General features: G+C 38.0%; 1 protein-coding gene across 7 annotated transcripts in view; it reads left to right on the top strand.

The window, feature by feature from the left end:
* Nucleotides 1-18040, top strand: part of inavab (innate immunity activator b) — a 20417-nt gene extending 2377 nt beyond the window's left edge. The window contains exons 2-11 of one of the 7 annotated variants that reach the window (XM_005739517.1): nucleotides 4072-4172; nucleotides 6482-6559; nucleotides 10837-10970; nucleotides 12893-13015; nucleotides 13103-13334; nucleotides 13421-13474; nucleotides 13717-14017; nucleotides 14674-14829; nucleotides 14996-15695; nucleotides 16000-18039. In XM_005739517.1, coding sequence (XP_005739574.1) covers nucleotides 6505-6559; nucleotides 10837-10970; nucleotides 12893-13015; nucleotides 13103-13334; nucleotides 13421-13474; nucleotides 13717-14017; nucleotides 14674-14829; nucleotides 14996-15695; nucleotides 16000-16092 — 1848 coding nt within the window. In that variant the 5' untranslated portion in view covers nucleotides 4072-4172; nucleotides 6482-6504 and the 3' untranslated portion in view covers nucleotides 16093-18039. The other 6 variants (XM_005739516.1, XM_005739519.1, XM_005739518.1 and 3 more) reach the window with 6 other exon arrangements.
* The last annotated feature ends 569 nt before the right edge of the window (nucleotides 18041-18609 follow it).

Here is an 18609-nt window from a genome sequence, read left to right as displayed (position 1 = left end):
GGTTTTCTCACATGTACGTTAGTTTGTTGGAGTTTGAACCAACATGAAGCTTAAGTTGGCTGCAGGCAGCGAGAAGTGTGAAGGTTTGAAACAGGATTCTCTTCCTGTGCGTTTTATTTTTTTGATTTTCTTTTTTTTGGGGGGTTTGTGGTTTATTAGTGCAGCTTAAAAAGTGTTTCACTGGCACACATTTGTCTTAAGTTTTAAAGTATTGAGGACTGGCACTTAAGAATTCTGCATTGGCAGCGGCGGTCTAGCCCATGCACTTATAAAAAGGACTCAAGAATATTTAAAGAATTTGTTTTGCCAGCTGCTATGTTTCCTTTACAAAGCCTGCTCTCTGTCTCTCTGGGACTTCTGGTTTATATAAACTACCCATGATGACATCCACCAACTGGCTACCATAACTCTGGATGCTGTGTGTTTGGTATCTTTGTGGGAAACAGTTTTACTAGTCATCACATCAAGCATGATGGACTTAAACACACTGTTGGTGGACAGCTGCGATGTGACTAATGCGCTTCTGACTGTGAAATGTTACACTATAATTGCATCTTTGACTAGGTGTTAAAATGTGGCTAAACATTTCTCATTTACAGCTTTCTCTCAGTTCCTCTTAACTGTAGTTTCCCAGATCAGTGCGGGGTATTATATGGGCTCAGACGGTCTTGGAAAACCTGTGAGAATCCTAGAATTTAACAGTAGCGTTTTACACGAGTACTTAAAAAAATATGAATTAATTTCTTGTATATGATTTGATGCTGTTTTGTTGTTGTTTTGTTTTTGTATAATGTGCTGCTGTATTGTACTAACAGGCGCTGGTAATAGGTAGGGATGCTTCATCACTACTAATTTGATCATTATTCTCATGGCATTATTTACTCATTAACTATCGATGCATTCATTTAACTTTATAACTGACCTTTGATTTTCCTTGAGCCTTAAATATTGTGTATTTTCAGTTGTTAAGTGAGTAAATCTTAATTAAACATGCAATAGGGAAAAAGCCATTTCTATAAAGAAATGAGGTGCACACATATAAAGTAAAAGATGGGCGTACCCACTGTAGGTTTGACCAAACAAAAAAATCTAAAGCCTCATATTAATAGATACTAAAATTAATATCCAATTAAGATCGCCATTTGCAGCTGTACAATTTCACCTCACTGCTGCTGGATGACAGACACAGGAATTTCAGTGATCAGTAAAGCTTCTGTTTCAACAACCGTGAAGTATTAAACTGTTATTAGAAATGTTAACCTGGCCTGTGCACACTTTATCCATTTAAATGTTAGCAATTGCCCGATAGCGACATTATCATCATGTTGTCATTGGGAACCTGGAGGGTTGCTTGCTGTGCAGAGCAGCGAGGAAATCAAAGTAGAAATAAAGAGTGAAATCCAGAGCAGAACAGCAGAATCAGACAGGTTTCATGCCTGAAGAGCAGAGCTGGGGATGTAAAAAGATGCAGACTGAGACAGAGCAATGTGAACGGTGGATGACAGGCTGCAGGCACATGTGGACAAGATGATTAACTTTGACTTTTTTTCCTTTACAATAATTTATTAAAATGTTTGTTATTTTGTTGTAGCCAGCTGTGAGGTCAGTTTTAAAATGCAGGCAGTGGCCGGTGGTTCAGTCTTTCACAGTGAACATAACACAACTAACACCACACTTTAAATGTTAGGTGTTGTGTTGTTTTCTGTACCTTTTTTTTCTAAGTAGGTTCTAAAATATATTTCACTTCATGATCTCTAATGAAGTTTTCCAATTTTAAAATGTAATCTTAAATACTAATTTTGTTCAATCTAACTTATAATTTGGATAATTAAACATTAAAAAATGAACACTTTCTAAATATCAGTTCATTCCTTCTGTTTTTGCTTAAGGGGAACAAAATCTTTGTCGTGGTATTGAAAATGCTGTTGAGTGTCGAGTGTTTTCCTGTGTATCGGTATCGAGTTTGTAATTCTAGTATTGTGAAAACGCTAACCCTCTATGACATCAACCAGTGGTTTCTGAAGCCCTGTTTTAAAGCCTCGAGATGATGATGTCACTATTTTGGTGTTTTGAAAGCCGATTCGATGAGAAACCACACACTTATTGGCTTCTCAGTAAGTAAATAGCCATTTATCCAAACTAAACTTCGTGCTTTATTCAGTATGACATGAAATTAGTGACTTAACCCATAAACTCATATGTTTACTGATGTTGGGGTGATGTTTCCCATAGATGTCTATAGGAGTCAAGGTCACTGGTGGAAGTTAAAATGAATACATATTTAAGGGAATTCCATGTTGCCTTTACTTTGCAGACCTGGAAGCTATGCCCATGTTTAATACTGTTTATGAATGCGCTTTGAAAAAGACAAAATCTCAGCTGACTGAAGTAGGTGGTAAGCACTGTTCCCAACTACAACCTTTATTTGTATTATTATTAGGTCAAACTAATGCATCTAATATAGCTTAATATAGTCATACAACTAATACATCTAGTGCTATAATAAACCATAAAAAAGGCTGTTGAACTCATATTTATTTAGCCTTAAAATAAATGGGATGGGCAAACTGTCAGAAAGACCTGTCTGATCAGTTGAGCCACATGAGAAACTAGATTTCCTGAAATTCCCATTTAGAAAACATTTGAAGTCTATTAGGCTGCATTACCTAATAGGCTTAAACCTTTTGATACTGCAGAAAAATTGTGTTTTAAAAATCATTTAACTTTTGTTTTTGAAGGAGACACCAAATATCGTCTGTTTGTGTATGCAGTTTTCCACGTGAAAGGATAATTACCACTTATTTCTTAAATAGAAATCTATGCATTTTCCTGTTATTTCTGATCATTTGATATATAAAAATGTAGATTATACTTGATTAAATGAATCCTAAATGAGCAAAAGCATTTAAATGGGAGGAGGGTATTTTTCCTGGGTCTGAGGTGCTCAGAAATCTTCAGTGCAGAAAAACCCACCTAGTCAAAGGCAAACTTGAAAGTCTGACATGGCTTAGTATCTGTGAAATGTGTTGAGTAGTGCTCACAGTGTGAAGTCTTAAGTGTAGAAGTCACTGAACCAAAACCTTGCTGCTTTCTCGGTGCCATGTCATTTGAGATCTGATCCCCGAGTGTCTGGGAATTGCTGGACCTTTTTGCGGGTGTCTGAGCACCAACATTCCTGGAAAGCCAAACTGAATATTGAGATTCAGAATGAATGTGAACCATGCAAAGCAGGTGCTCTGTAAATCACGTGAACTATGCCAGTACCATTTGTTTCCCTCTTTTCAGTGCAGGAAGAAAGAGGTGGATGCAAAAAAGCCTCTGTATGGGTAGACCGGAAGTAGGTAGACAGGTGGGGGAAGTTTAAGGGGACACACGAAAATCTATGCTAGTAAAGTTTTAAATTCATGATTGCGTGTTGTTGTTTTTTTTCTCTGCTTTTAATCAACCAGGAGATGGCAGTAAACATGCACTGACTCTGGTGTTCTCATCTTTGGTCTGTACTACCTCAAACTCTCACAGTTATTAGGAATAGTTTATAATGATCATAGTGAGAAAATAGAAGCCCAACTCTGTGAGCGAGTCATTTAAATGCAGTTATGAAGTCATAGAGTCATTTAAACCAGATATGAGCTCTGTCCCACAAACAAATTTCCAGCCCTTAAACAAATCACAGTGAACCAGGATCTTTGACTGCTGCAATCCGGCTGCTGATAAGGATAAACTTACTAATAAATAATGAGCTCATGATTAATCTCTTGAATGACTTTGGTGCTAATTAATCTTTTGGTCTATAAAATGTGAGAACAGAAATTTGCAATTTTTTGAGCATGAAAATAGTATTTTTTTGCTTTTTTGTTTTGGCTAATAACAGTCTACCGTCTATTTTTTTTTTTTTTTAACAATTTGTTTATCAATGAATTAAAGTGTTATTGTCAGGGGGCCAATCGATATTGCATTTGTCATGAGACGCACGTTTCAGTCAAAGATGGCCCCACCCATCTGTAAGTGGACTGATAAGAGCATGAAGTGACTTGTAATTTCTCGGTGTGTTGGTCATTGTTGTTGACACAGTTTCAAGCTCACACAGGAGTCGAGTTATGTGATACCATCTCAAGTGTTCAGCCCTCGCTGTCCGAGGCCACACCTCTTCAGCAAGCAGCGCTTTCTTAGCGGTGAGTCTCTCGCTCCTGCCCAGATTCTGTGCGGCTCAGGTTTTGTGTATCTCCGTTCAGGTTGGGAATTCTGTTGGACACTTTTCACTGGTTGGATTTTTGAGTTTTCCATGAAGTAAAGTAAGTTTGTTTGTTTTTTGTTTTTTTTGTCCTAATGACATTCTTCATAAAACCTACAAACGTCCATGTGCGTTAATTTGGATTAATGTAGAATATCTGTAATTGTACTATTAATGTGAATGCTTATACACAATGAAATTCTTTTACTGAAACTGTTAATTAGTTGTCCTCAAGGATGTAAAGTTGTTCAAAAAATATTACAAACAAGAAAAATATGTTTTACCGGCAGGTAAATCACACCAAACCAAATGCCTACCTGTAAACACTTGACAAGTTTCAGTTCGCTTGCAACTGAGAATGCAACTTAATCCATGCGTGGAGGATAGATGAGTGCAGATTATTTCCTGGGGATTTTAACTTGACGTCAACTTGCCAAGTGGGAAACGGAAAACTCAAAAATGCTCCAAGGCATATAACTGGACTCCCCAGATTTTAATGTAAAGGATATGCTTTGGTGTATTGTTGGAAATGAAAATCAACCTTGAATAATCATACCGTTGATTAAAATGTCTCAGAATAAAGCAGATTAATTGTTTCAGTAACTGAATTGTTTGTACTGACATTATTTGGGCTAACAGAATTAGTGGTGGCTGTTAAGGCTTCATTGAAAGAACATTGATTGATCAGTCCAGTGGTTCTGAAAGGGGCGTCTTTGGCATACTTTGCTATAAATCTTAAAGTTTTGCTGCATCATTTAAGTCCATTTCCACAGATTTGGACCATTAATGTGTATAAAATGAGAATGCTGTGTTCGTTGCTCCCTCCTTGGTTATCTCTGGGCTAGAAACTGATAAGATTGTGACACATCGCTTTAGTCTCGTTCACTTCTCTCAGGGTTGTAACGAGCTGTTCCTGCTGCTGTGCAGCGTTGTTTATTAGTCAAACAGCTAAATCAGTGTTAGGATTATGGAGATATCCTTGGCAAATCTTCTTCCCAGTAAGGGGTCTGTTTTGAGGCCCAATTAGAAGTGGGTTTATTTATCATTTTGACTTGCATGTACTTTAACAGTATGCAAGTGTAGTTAAAAACAAAAAACTGTTGTGTACTGTGTATGATTATGTTGGTCCAGACAGTCGCATGAAATTTGGTGGCACTCCTGACCTATGGATTTTAAAGATTGTGTCGGTGTATCTGCCAAAGATGTGTGGCTGCGTCTATTTATTTATTTATTTTAATTGCTTGGTTTGAGATGTCAGTGCTCAGTGATGAGGTGGCTTTTTACTGTTTTGCTGTAACTGTGCAAAAACACCTGGCAGTTATCTGTGATTCAGAGGTGTGGAGGTAACAGTCACAGGTTTGTGGATGTATGTCATGGTTATGTCATTTTTAGAATAGGATAAGATAATGGGATACTTTTATTTTTATTTAATTATTTTTGAAGATCTCTGCATGTTTCCTGGTGTTTACCCAATAGATCGACTAACATTAAACTGGTTCTTGTATGACATAGCTGACTTTACCTTGGGTAGTTGTTCCTTTGCTTTCTAGTCTTAGCTGAAGTTAACCAAGCCTGTGTGCTGGAATGCAACCACAGTGGCATTCCTCTGTTCACTCAGTTAATTATTAAACTTCCCAGTTTTTATTTGCCACCAGATGGATTTATAACTCATGTATTGTGAGCCAGCTATGACACGGAGTGAGTTAGTGGCAATCATGACATCAGAGCTTAACAAACAGGCCGTCACAGGAAACACCCTAGACTTGACAACACATATGTGTACTCATGCTACACAAACTTGTGCTGTGGAAGACTGTGACTACACCTGTCTAAGAGTTCAAAGAGGCAAGTCACACCTGAATCACTTAAGTAACAGGTCACAGATTACGTAATGGGCGGTCTTTGCGAAGCTTGTGTGTTAGTGATGTTTTCCTTGGTTTTAGGTTTTTTGTTTGTTTTTTTTTAATTACGCTATTGGTTTTATTTGAAGCATAATGTCTAGTTATTTAGGATTATTCTCAGTTTTTTCTCCTTGCTGTTGGATTATCTTAGGTCACAGGCTTTGTGAATAAACTCCCAAATTCTGTATCAAATTTGCCAACACTTGCTTTGTCCAATTCAGGGCTATGACACTAAAAAGAAAAAGAAAAAAAGAGGCTGTCACTTTAAATTAAATGAAAATGAAATTCTTACTTACTTAACAGAAGGACATGGTATGTGACATTATCTTTTGCCTCCACTGAAGAACAGGAACAGGAAGACCATCTACTGACATGGAGGGGAACGGGGAGATCAGCGACACTGACAGCGGCATCATTCTTCATTCAGGTAAAAACAAACAAAAAATCAGTGTTTCAGCATTTATTTATTTTTAAATGTCATAGCACGCTTAGTAAAAAAAACTATGCACTCTAATCATTGCACAATATGATCATTACATTTGATATAGAGGTGAGATTTCAAACTGTTCCCCCGAGTCTGTGTCAGTATAGAACAGCTACAGGCAGGAGGAACAAACTGGGCAACTTTAACAACCTGTGAAAGTAGGAAGTAGAGTTAAGTGCTAGACAGAGATGACAGTTGTAACTCAGCATGAAAAAGCCATGTGAAAGACCACTTTTAATTTCTTCACCTTTTTTTTTTTGTTTCCTCGCATTTCAAAACATTTATACTAACATGCAAAGAAACTAATTTCAGTAATGACTCTTTGTTGTTCTGTCTTTTAGTTTTTCACTTGTTTTTTTTTTTTTTTTTTTTTACTTGAAGATGTCAAACTGTGTCCATTCTTTGAAATATTGTGGTTTAGTAACAATGCAAATACTTAAAAATATACAAAACTGTCAGTCAATTACAATCCACACAGCTTTATTTCCACAGGCTGAAGACTGAAAAGTCATCGGCCTCACTAACTGACTAACTAGTCCAGGGGTGTCAAACTCAAATACACAGTGGGCCAAAACTCAAAACTGGAACAAAGTCGCGGGCTAACGTTAATATTTATTGAAATATATTTATTGAAATATATTTATTCCTCCAGATATAAGAATGAATCTTTTCTTATGGACTCAAACACGTTTTGCTGAAAAACTGAATATGGAACAAGCAAAGCTTAATACTAAACAATATATAAATTAGCTGTATAATACCAGTAGGCCAGCTCTAATAGTAATTTGGTTTGGCCAGAGTTTGACACCTATGATCTAGTCAGGTCGTACTCCTACATGTGTGTGACTACACTGAGCACTGATGTTCCCCTCATGTCCAGTTTGCTGGGCGAGGACCTGTAACACAAGAGTGCTTCGTTTGCAATTTATACAGCAGTAAACTACTTTTTTTGGGGGGGGGGGTGATTGAGAAATGCAAAAAGAATCATCTGATTTCAAAGGTAATGGACCTTTGCAGTAAGATGGAGTAAACTTTGTTTGACATACAAGGTCAGGATCTATGTCAATCTATGTCCATGCAAACTCCATGAATCCCCTCTTTTTAACGGTGTGTTTCGATCATTACCAGTGAACAGATGCAGAATTAAAGCACTTTGGAAGATTCTTTTGATACACCCTGTATTGCAGACAGTTAAAATAAGATCAACACTGTAACTACTGGAAAGTACGGTTGTTCTTGATTGCATCATTGCAATGATTCTCATCTACGTCTTTGCTTGGTTTTTCCCATGCAAAATGGTAATAGACTATTTCGATTTGAAACAGGCATTGAAACCCACATCTGACCTGTAAAGCATAAAGTCATTTTTCCCAGTAAAGCCTTGCTTTTGCCGTAAACGAGTGCTGAAACTGAGCAAACACATCAAACCAGATAAATTTATCACAGCACATGCTTTCAAGTCACTCTTAGTAAAACCTAAAGTATATTGTATTTTTAAGCAACAGTGTCGATGATTTCTTGAGATCACTGCTGACTTAGCAAAACAGTATCCTTTTAGAAAATAACAGAATTCACCCAAACATGGAGTTAAACCCTGGTAGCAGAAAAATCAGTTATGTTCTCGATAAAATAATCTAAACTAACTTTTCACTTTTAAGAAGTCATTCCTTCCCATTCAAGGTCAGGTAGATGTTATCTACCAAGTTAAACAAACAACAGGATGAAATCAGTGCAGCAGAGACCATAGTTTTCATTCTTCCCATTCATGGAAACCTTTTGCTGCCTACAACCTACACAATGCAACCGCTGCTGACACTTGGGTCAGAAATTTGGACGGTATGCTTGTAGTAGCCATTGTATTCAGAGATGTAAACAGAGATGAGGAATAGCTAAAAGAGGTTATGTCTGCCTAACTCTATAACCACTTTTTTGTTTTATTTACACATGAAAGCATCTTATTTCAGTTGTTACAGTTCCATAACTTTAGGGTCAATTCAAACAACTTTGTGAGTTTTGAAATATGAGTAAGGCCCCTTAGGAGGACATAATGATATGTAAAAACATTTTCACTTGTCAAGATCTAATAATATCTTGTAACAGTGAGTAAATAGACATTTTTGTTATTGAACAACTTTAATAAATATCCAGCTACAGCTTTCATGAATTTGGTGCAGTAGGAATGAAGTCCAACAATGCAGCGCACATACTGATCATAGCAGAGCAGGGCGAGTTGCTTGTTGGTCACAAATGCAGGGTGGAAGAGGTTAAACAATTTGCCTGCCCAAAGGCGCAACTGGGCATTTTAAGTTCAGCCCTGGTAAACATGCGGGTCTTTGTATTCTGTCATTTTTGGGGGGAGGATTGCCACAGTTTACTTCAGGGTGTCAGTAAAGTTGCCTCTCCACTTTGGTTATCTTCCTCACAGTATCATATAATTAACGGCAAACATTAGCTGTTTTGTTTTTGCACACACATTAGTTTCTGCTGATTTGCTGTGGCCCCTCTGAAATTCCTCACGCCCTAATTGAGCCGCATGATCTTTGTTCTATACAATGAAAAAATGTCACACCAGAAAGAATAGGGTGATTATGACTGTGAGGAAGAGGAATTTCTCAGCCTATTGTAGTGCTGTCACTCTTTTTTCTTTTTTTTTCTCCTGTCGCGCCTCATATGTTTGTCAGTACCTGCAGGGATTCTGTTAATAATCTCTGAAGGTATGTGGTGCTTAATGGATGATGCCTGAAACCACTCCCATAAGCCGGAGACCTAATGGCATTAGTCACCAAGGCTACAGACAGCACCAGTCGAACGCTCGCGTTGTTTATAGTTACAGAGAAGCTGACGGTTATTTTTCTTCAGTGTTACTAATTAAAACAGCAGATAAAACAAAGGATTCGTTCTTCTGTCCACTGTTATTGTTGCTTTTAGTTTCAGTGGCCTCCATTGTTAATCTGCTTCAATGATATGACTGAATAGATTTACAGACATAAAAGTATACATCATAAACAACCCTTTTATATACACACCAGGAAAAAAAAACTAGATTTAAACGGCACAGTACAGATAAAATATGTGAGTACAATTGAATTTGTATCTCCATAGTAGTCTGACTTCTCTGTAAGTATGACATTGAATGATTTTTAGTGTCTTTAATCAGTTTCTTGTTTTTGTGGTGAATTTCTTTTAAGATCCAGGCATTTTTGTGCACACAGAGTTGTCACTTTAGCACAACACATTTCAGAAGCAAAATGAGGATGGTGCTGAAACCACACATCTGCAACACAATGTCAACAGAAACTGAGCATGTTAAGCTTCACAAAGGCGGGAGTTGTTGCAGGACTCTTCTTTGGAATCGAATCAAATTTATCATGGTTCAGCCAATGAACCAGCAACGTGTATGTGCTTTGGTATCTTTAAGAAGAGCTGACTGTTTTTTGTATTTACCTTTATGAGTGATGTCAAATATCAGGTGAAGATAATTAAATATTGTGTGTTTTAGAGGATTCACTGCTTTTCATCTATTTTCCTTTAGTTTATTTGGACAGGTTTATTTGAGTTCTTTAGCCATCCATCCATCCATTCATTCATTTTCTGCTGTTATTCCGTTTTGGGGTCACAGGCCCACCACATTTTATGAAATTAAATTCAAGATGTTTTAAAAGTTGGAGGCTGACTCATCAGGCTGTGAATCTTATGGCTGTCCCTGCATATGTGTGTAATTATTGTACATGTTGTGTAACCGCTGTTAAGATTTCAAATCTCGGTCTAAGATTTCAAATCTCATTTTTCTCGGGTGTTCTTGGTAGTGTTTCTGTCATCTTGCTGATACACAATGACAATCATCACTGAGTTTCTGCTTAAGTTACAGTTGTCACAGGTGCTTTTAATTACTTTTTTTTCTTTTGGATTTAAGTGTCATTGGATTTTTGCTTTTGCTTTACCTTGTAAAGTCTTAACCATCAAGTAACTGACAGAAAAAATTTTTCTTTGAAAGTGGAGTGTTTATTGAACCTTTTAACACATTTTTCTAAAAAAAAAAGAAAAAAAAAGAAATTATATCTCAGATTTTTCTGGGGGGGAAAAATCACATCGATGATGCTGAGGTCCCAAAAACACATGCATCAAATATAATATATTTGTATTTATTATGTATTTAAATAAAGAAATACATGAATGTCACATCATCTAAGATTTGTTCATATGCTCCTTTGCTATTGCAGGGTCTGACAGCCCAACAACCCACACAAAGGATGTGACCACACACACACGGGCCATAAAGATCAAACACCAGGAGCTCCAAGAGAAGTTAGAGATGTGCATACATGAGCTGAGGAAACTGTGCATCCGAGAAGCTGTAAGTAACGCTTACTCCACTGGTCATCCACAGATCAACCGTTTAAAACCTGGCGAGGCTGCATATCACAATGAAACATGTCACAGAACAAATGAGTCACATCTAATTCATCTCTTCATTAAAGTCTTAATGGTTTAAGTAGATCTACACAAAGTACAGACAATTGTTAGGAAATTAAGCAAGCTGTCACAAGTACAGCTTTTGCTCACACTGGAAGCACACTGCAGATGATTCACCCTCCGTTTATGAAGGATTAAAGTGGTGGGGCAGTTTTCTTGTTATGTTTTCGTGTTAAGTGACCTGCAGGAGGGACATTTCGTGTTTGTTTAATGACAATATTGGTAGCACAAGTGGATGCACAAATATGTATGAATGCAAAGTGACTGAGGATGGGACGCTAATGCGAAATCACAGGACAGTCATAGGTTGCAGTTTTTACATGCTCCATTTCCAAATCAACCCTTCCATCCTTTTTAATCACTTATCTAATACATGGTTGCAGATGAGCTGGAACTGATCAACAATCACCTCTGGTTTTAAAACCAGAGCGACGGGCAGTTAGGAGACCCTGGTTAGAGGATCACAGCTAGTTTTTGTTAGCAGCCTAGCTGCTATATTTTGCACCAGTTGGAAATAATCTATGAAGGACTGAGAGATGCAAAATTGAAAAGTGAATTGCAATAATCAAGGCAGGAGAATATTAAAGTGTGAACTAAAAGTTCCAGGTGATTGAATGACAGTAAAGGTTAGATTTTTTTTTTTTTTTTTTTTTTTTTTTTTATTTGTGAGGTGAAATAAACAAGATCTGGTACACTCTGGTCAGGTCTCCAGTCCATCACAGAGAATTTTCAAATCACAGGAAAAGATATGAAATTTTGGCCGATTTCAAAAGTGAGTCATTCAAAATAGTGAGACTGAGACGTCATCTCAGCTATTCACTCTTTTCCTTTTAGGCCATTTAAAAGGAATAAGGCCAACACCAATTCTAACTAATGCATTTTCAAGGTTATCTCCGTTATCCATCGTACCTGTTCTGTTATCCCATTTCCTTTCAGATAGACCGTGGAGAGAAATCAGTCCATGTAATGTGGCTGTAGTGTATGAATGCATTATAGCTGTTAAAGACTTTTAAGCAGTTTCAGCCTCAGTTTGGATCCAGCATGAGACTTTTTTTCACGTCGTTATTTTTCATGTTAAGTCTTTTCTCTTTTCTATGAAATGAAATCTAGAAATTTCCCAACTGGACACACAGATTCAGGCATGTTCATGACGTGCATGGGTGCTCCGGGGTAAAATCCCAGGCCAGATCATTCTTTCCTGCTGACAATTGGGCAAGGCAGTCCTGTTGGGACATGCTCTAGGCGAACTAATGAGAGTCATGATACCTCTCCCAGAACTCGGTGACAAAAGAATAAGTAAGCTCATTGGCTACACGTGAGATTTTGTCTGTCTGTAAAGGCGGTTGACTTTGAGTAACTCAAAGTACGAGCCTCTTTTGTCTGATCTTTAATGAAATCGGAAACAGTGCTTTGCTTTTCTCTGGGTTCAGTGAAGACACGGGTACTTAATACAGTGGGAAAGTGAAACCCAAAGAATGTGTTGTGAAAGAAAATCTCTGCAAATGCAAAATTGTGCAACCACGTCTCTGCACCTATAAGTCTGAACATGTAAAGAGATAAGAGGTAGATACTTGTACACCATTTCAGAACTACAACATGGAGATGGTTGAGTAAACTGAATGGGGAAAAAAAACTGCCAGGAACAAAACTGAAGAGATTTATCGGTGTTGATTTTTAAAAGAAGCCTTGTTTTGATTGACCATTTAACCAAGCTTCTGTGTATCCTTATAAAAATAAACTTTCATTCATGCTGAGATGTTGCTTTAGGGACATTTGGATTTTAATTAGTTACATATTGTTTAGGAGCTGACGGGCCGGCTGTCAGAAGATTATCCTCTGCAGCCAGGAGAGAAGGCCCCGCAGGTTCACCGCCGCGTTGGAGCTGCGTTTAAACTTGACGAACTCAAAATCCCTCGAGGAGCAGAGGTATAAGCCAAATTTGGAGACTGCACAATGGAATAGTGTCCTCTTGTTGTTGTCTGTCTCTCTGCTAAACTGCCGTAACCTTTGCAGGATTCAAAATTGAGTTCAGTCGACGCTTCTCTAGCGCTTCAGATGAAGATATATGAAGCTGCACGGAAGCTCTGTGAAGAGGAAAACTTGAGCAAGTCTGTGAGGAAGAGCCGCCTGCAGCAGTGCAAAAGAGAGGAGAAGAAACTCGAGCATCTACAAGAGACGGCCTTCAGCCTTCGACTGGAGCATGGCCGATCATCACCGCTCCCTGCCCTCAGTGTTACGCAACAAGGTAAGGTGACAATTCAAATCATAACGGCTCTTCATAGAAATGTTTAATTTTAATACTGAGTGTCTTTCGGTTTTGTTTTTTTTTAGATCTTGGCACATCTGATGACAGCTCTCTATCTGATTCTGTTGTGCAAGATGAAGGTAAGGTTTTTGCTTATTTCTTTGAAAGCACTTTTTTCCTTCTTTCATTTTCTTTGGTTTAAAACCCTCACAGAGTTTATTAGATGACTAGTTAACCACAGAAACTTCACGAGAATTCAAATGTTTCCTAAATAGTGTCATTCACAAAGGTAGAGAGTCTGTGGTGACAATAAATGTTATCCATGCAAAATTCTTTACCATGCGCATCATTTGTGGGGGGGGTTTGTTCTGTTTTTTCCTAGAAGTCACAAGTCAGTCTTCACAGCCTTCTTCAGGACTCCCTTATCCAGCAGAGACAGATCCTCCCCAGCTGCTCCCTCTGTCCACGCAGTCTTGCGTGGATGGCGCCTACATTTCTCCATGTGTGACTCCGCAGTCCCTGCAGCTGAACCTGAGTCACTCTCCCCATCCAAGCGTTGGCTTGAGCTTTACCTCGAGGCCAGCGTATGACCTTCCTCCCATCGAGCACTCCCCATGGGCCGAGTCAAGTCTTGACCAGCCCTACCAGAAGAGCAAGAAGTCGCACTCGTCCGTCAAGATGAGGTAACCCAGGCTATCCATTATAACTCCTTTCCTGTTTATCAAGTTGTGAGGATTGGAATTGGAAACACAAATTATGATTTGTGCTGTTATGTAAACGAACGTTGGATTCTTTGGAAGGAATCCAGTTGGATTTTTTCCAAAGAACCCGACGACCAAATGAGATTTAAAAAAACAAAAAAACATCCTTTCACTTCTAAAATCTAAAAGGAAACTATTAATTAACACGTTAACAGTGTAAGAAATTCCTTTACTTCAAAACAGGTCATCTTCATCTACTTTAGAGAAGCCATTTTTTAAAAGTAACCTTTTTTTCACTACAACCATTAATGCTCTGAATTAAATAGAACATGTCAATACTGCCATTTGTTTTTGCAGCAGTCAGTGTGCAGAGCCAACTGTAACTCTTTACATAATTATATATAGAAACTCCTGCCCCTGATAATGTGTATTCTTCTATTTGTTTTCATTTCTAAAAGGAACAATTGCTGTTTGCCACAGTATTAAATCACTCAATGTTTGACATGTCAAAATGCATTTATCAAAGTGTGTGTGCGTGTATATGTCCACACTGTCCACCCTTCATGTAGTACCCACATTAACCATTCATAAGATATATTGTTATATTAATTAATTACTCTCCTATGTTGTGTGTTCAGCAGCCCAGCCAAACCTGAGTCTTTGCCACCCTTGGAAGCTTGTTTAGCACAGTTGGCTCTGCCTGTTCAACTTTCCCATCTAAAGCTGAGTCGCACCCAGTCAAACAGTACACCCTCCACCCCAGAGATGCGAGTGCACAGACAGCTCTCCCTCAGGTAGCTATACCTCACACACATCTGCATGTTGAAATTGCACCCTGTGTGGTGCTCCTTTACAGAATGGATTATTTAAGAATATAGTTAAAGTTATTAAAGCCTCACGCAGTTTCTTTGCAAAGTAGCTTTGTTATTGTGTTTGTTATAATTATTGTGGTTTGCACAGGCTGTCCTCTCCTGACTCTGCATTTGAAAAGGAGCGCGGTCGCCCCCGAGGCCCGAGGAGGCGGCTGACCGAATACTCAATAACTTTACCAGAGACTCCATCTCCTACACTGAACTACAGAAGCCATGCTAGCTCTGAGGACAGCAACTCTGAAAACTCGTTTCCTTCTTACAATAGCTCCCCGTGTCGGGAATTGACCGGTGATTTGCCCAAACAATTTCCATCTGCATTCCTGCTCCCCAGCCCAGTTGGCAGCTATGGACCTCAAGCTTTCCCGCATGCTGGCTTTTACCGTAATCCCCGGCAGCAGCCCAGTCCTGGTATTCCAAAAGCCTATTACAATGAAGAACTGATCTACAATGAGATGGATATGCCACGGAGCTATTTCCCCCAGCAAGCTCCTTGTTCCTCGAATAGATATGATTATAGATATAAAGACACTGCAGTACCTCACCAGCGAGTACAGAGGCCTTTTGCTCCTGATATTAGAATCACCCCGCCAGCAAATTGGGACCATCCACACTGCCACGCTAATGGTCTCCCACGACAAGCAGTGAACGAACAGCTAAAGTCGTGGCACAGACGCAGTCAGCAAAGAGCACCCAGGTCTCGTTCCCTTGACAGACAGGGAGCAGTGCGGATGAAAAACGTGTTTGTCGGAGAGTCGCCCTGCTACCAAACTCAGCAGTACCATGAGCAGGTAAATGAGCTAAGCTTATTCTTGTTTTCAAAGCATTTCATTCTGCTTTCTTTAATAGAGTCATAAGTAGGTGAGAAATTGAACAATACGTAAATGCTGATATGATACAGACAAAATGTTTGCATTGTGATGATCTGACACAGTAACACTGTTCACCTGTCTCCGTTTTTTTAAATGCTGGCAGCTGTTTGAAGTGAAAGTGAACAATTACTTTGTGTTGCTGCGACAGGGAGAATACGCTGCTTTTCACTGCTGTACGTACGTCTCAACATGTTCATCTTTTCTTTCTGTTGATCATTTCCAGGTTATTCAGAGAGGAACTCTCCACAGAGCTGTAGAGGGTGCTCAAGGCCGCTGGTTTGGAGAGGACGCCTCTCACTTTTACAGCCAAGTATAAAGAGAAGAAACTTGGATGCCAAACTTAACTCTGTTAATGTAAAGGCAGCATATTTTCCCATTATACCAAAGTGAGATAGAAAATTGATATAGAGGAATTTTTTATTTCTAAAAGGATTTCTCATGAAAGTTTTTGTTATCCTGGAGTAAAAAATTGGAGCGTCTTACAAAACAATGTTACATGGCACAGCACTAACTATAGTTTCCAGGTTACCATAAATCAGACATCCTCAGAAATGTGAGTGCAGTGTTTGTTTGATTTTCTTTGTTTTTTGGCCATTTTAATATTTATAGGTTAAGCATTGATCTGAATGCCAGTGAATTACTATTAATGAAGCAGCCAGCTAAATTTAGGTCAATCCATTGATTAAACCTTGCAGGTTTCTTATCATTCCTTCACATCTGAAGCAATCAAACAAAATGAAAAATGGAGGAAGAGATGACATGAGATCCTACAAAGAATCAGCTACCAAAATGTGCGTAGTGTAGTCAGATGTAAAGTTGTATTAGAAATGAATCTGGGATGAATTGATAATGCCAGATTAGTATTGAACTACCTTAGGTACTTTAGATCCACACTAACATGTTTTTGTTTTAAAACACAATGGATGTGCGTCCTGCATCTATAACATGCAGAATTAAACAGGGTTTAAAAAATAATGCTTTATGGTGCCTTAAATGCAGTAATGTGGACATGATGTATAAATGTATTTAAAACAAGAAAATACACGTGTTAGCACGGCCTTAATGTAACATAGATGTGGTTATCTCTAGCTTAAAACAAACCAAATAATTAATCATTTTGAGAAATGTACCCCCAGACAGAGAAACTAAGTTTCTGCTGTTTGCTAGTTGGAAAACTAATATACTCATTTTCATTCTACCTGTATGAAGGAAAGGAGTCTACTGTCAAAATAATGTAAATTAGCAACACATCCTTTAAGTGTGTGTTTGGGTTGTTGTTGTTTTTTTTTTATCATGTTGCCTGAGATTAATGAAGTCACAGTTTTACTGAACTTGTGCTGCTTTATTTCAAGATCCCAGGTTTGACCTCTTTATCACATACTTATGCAGGCAAATTTGTCTCAATGTTATACTTGTTACAACTGGCACAGCTACAGAAACATTTGACTTGAACTAACAGACTTAATCAGCTAGTTGAAACTAGACACTAACTCATCCATGTGGGATGGTGGCAAATTGAGCAGAGGCTTGAGGCTTGGCAGCTATTAGTGTGCCAAATTGTAATGTTTTGAACTTCATCCGTGCCTTTACCTGCGTCTGAGAGAGCAGCTCACTAACCTTTCTGTTAGCAGCAGTAATAGTTTGACATTGAGGTAGACACAAACACTCCAAGCCCACCACTCTCAACCAAACAAACTTCAAATAATAGATATTTGAGAGTCCGAGTCATGTAGAGCGAATTCAGCTACAGATACACACTGACTGGTCTCTCACAGTAATCTATTTATCTTAATTTATTGTGATTTGCACCACTGGACCTGTGAAAAGTCAGACTTGAAATTAAATAAAATATGGACCAGAGTTTGCAAAACAAATCAGGTGTCTAGTTTACAAAAAGAAAAACAGACCACAATCATGTTACCCTTTGTGTCTCTTTTTTTACTGTCTTTTTTATTTATCATTTACAGTAGTTTAAGTGGAGTTATTGTGTTATGTTGCTGTTTTAAAAAGAAATCTGTGAAAGTGTTTTCCCTGTGGAGATAAATAAAGATTATTGTTTGAGTATTGTTGAGTTTAATTAGCTTATATTGTGTGTTGTGACGGGATCTTTGTAATACAAATACTTCCTGAAGACATTCTGACATGTCAAGGTAGAAAAAAATTGATGTAAATGTACGCAATTATGGCCATATTGTTGCTTGAATTATTAATTTTCAAGATGCTGGCTCACTATCACACTCTGGTTGTCCTCGGACACAACTGATCATGTGCCTTTTGTGCCATTTACCTTTGAAAGAGCAAGGATGGCATACGATCATACAAAATATGACTGAGAAATAAGAAGAGGAGCTAACAAAATATTAATTATGAAGTTAAGTGTTTTGGGGATGGTTTTACATTTAGAGTAAATGTGCTGATGCTAGAATTTTTATATAAACTTCACAAATACAGAAAATGGTGTGAGATGAAGTAACACACTACTTAGTCATTTATGATTAAAGTCATCCTCATTGATGTGAGTGGAATGTTTTTGTTTTTCTTTGTTTTTTGGCCACTTTAATATTTACAGGTTAAGCATTGATCTGAATACCAGTTACTATTAATTACTATTAACATTAATTATTATTAACATTGAAGGGAGAAACCCAATTTGATAAACTGTAAATAGAAAATTTTGCATTAATATTTGAGACATTACCCATAACAGCAGGTGTTTTATATCTGAGATGGTAAAAAAAAATATTACCATGTATATTCTTAGTGTTTCCAGAAAACTGCACAAGTCTACTTTTAATCCCTCTGTCATAAAAGGCTGATGGGTTATTATCATCAC

Source organism: Pundamilia nyererei, unplaced genomic scaffold, assembly GCF_000239375.1.
Source record: "Pundamilia nyererei isolate P.nyererei 1_Seehausen unplaced genomic scaffold, PunNye1.0 scaffold00092, whole genome shotgun sequence".
Taxonomy (NCBI): domain Eukaryota; kingdom Metazoa; phylum Chordata; class Actinopteri; order Cichliformes; family Cichlidae; genus Pundamilia; species Pundamilia nyererei.
The sequence above is the reverse complement of the archived record's forward strand: the minus strand, read 5'-3'. Positions and strand labels throughout refer to the sequence as shown.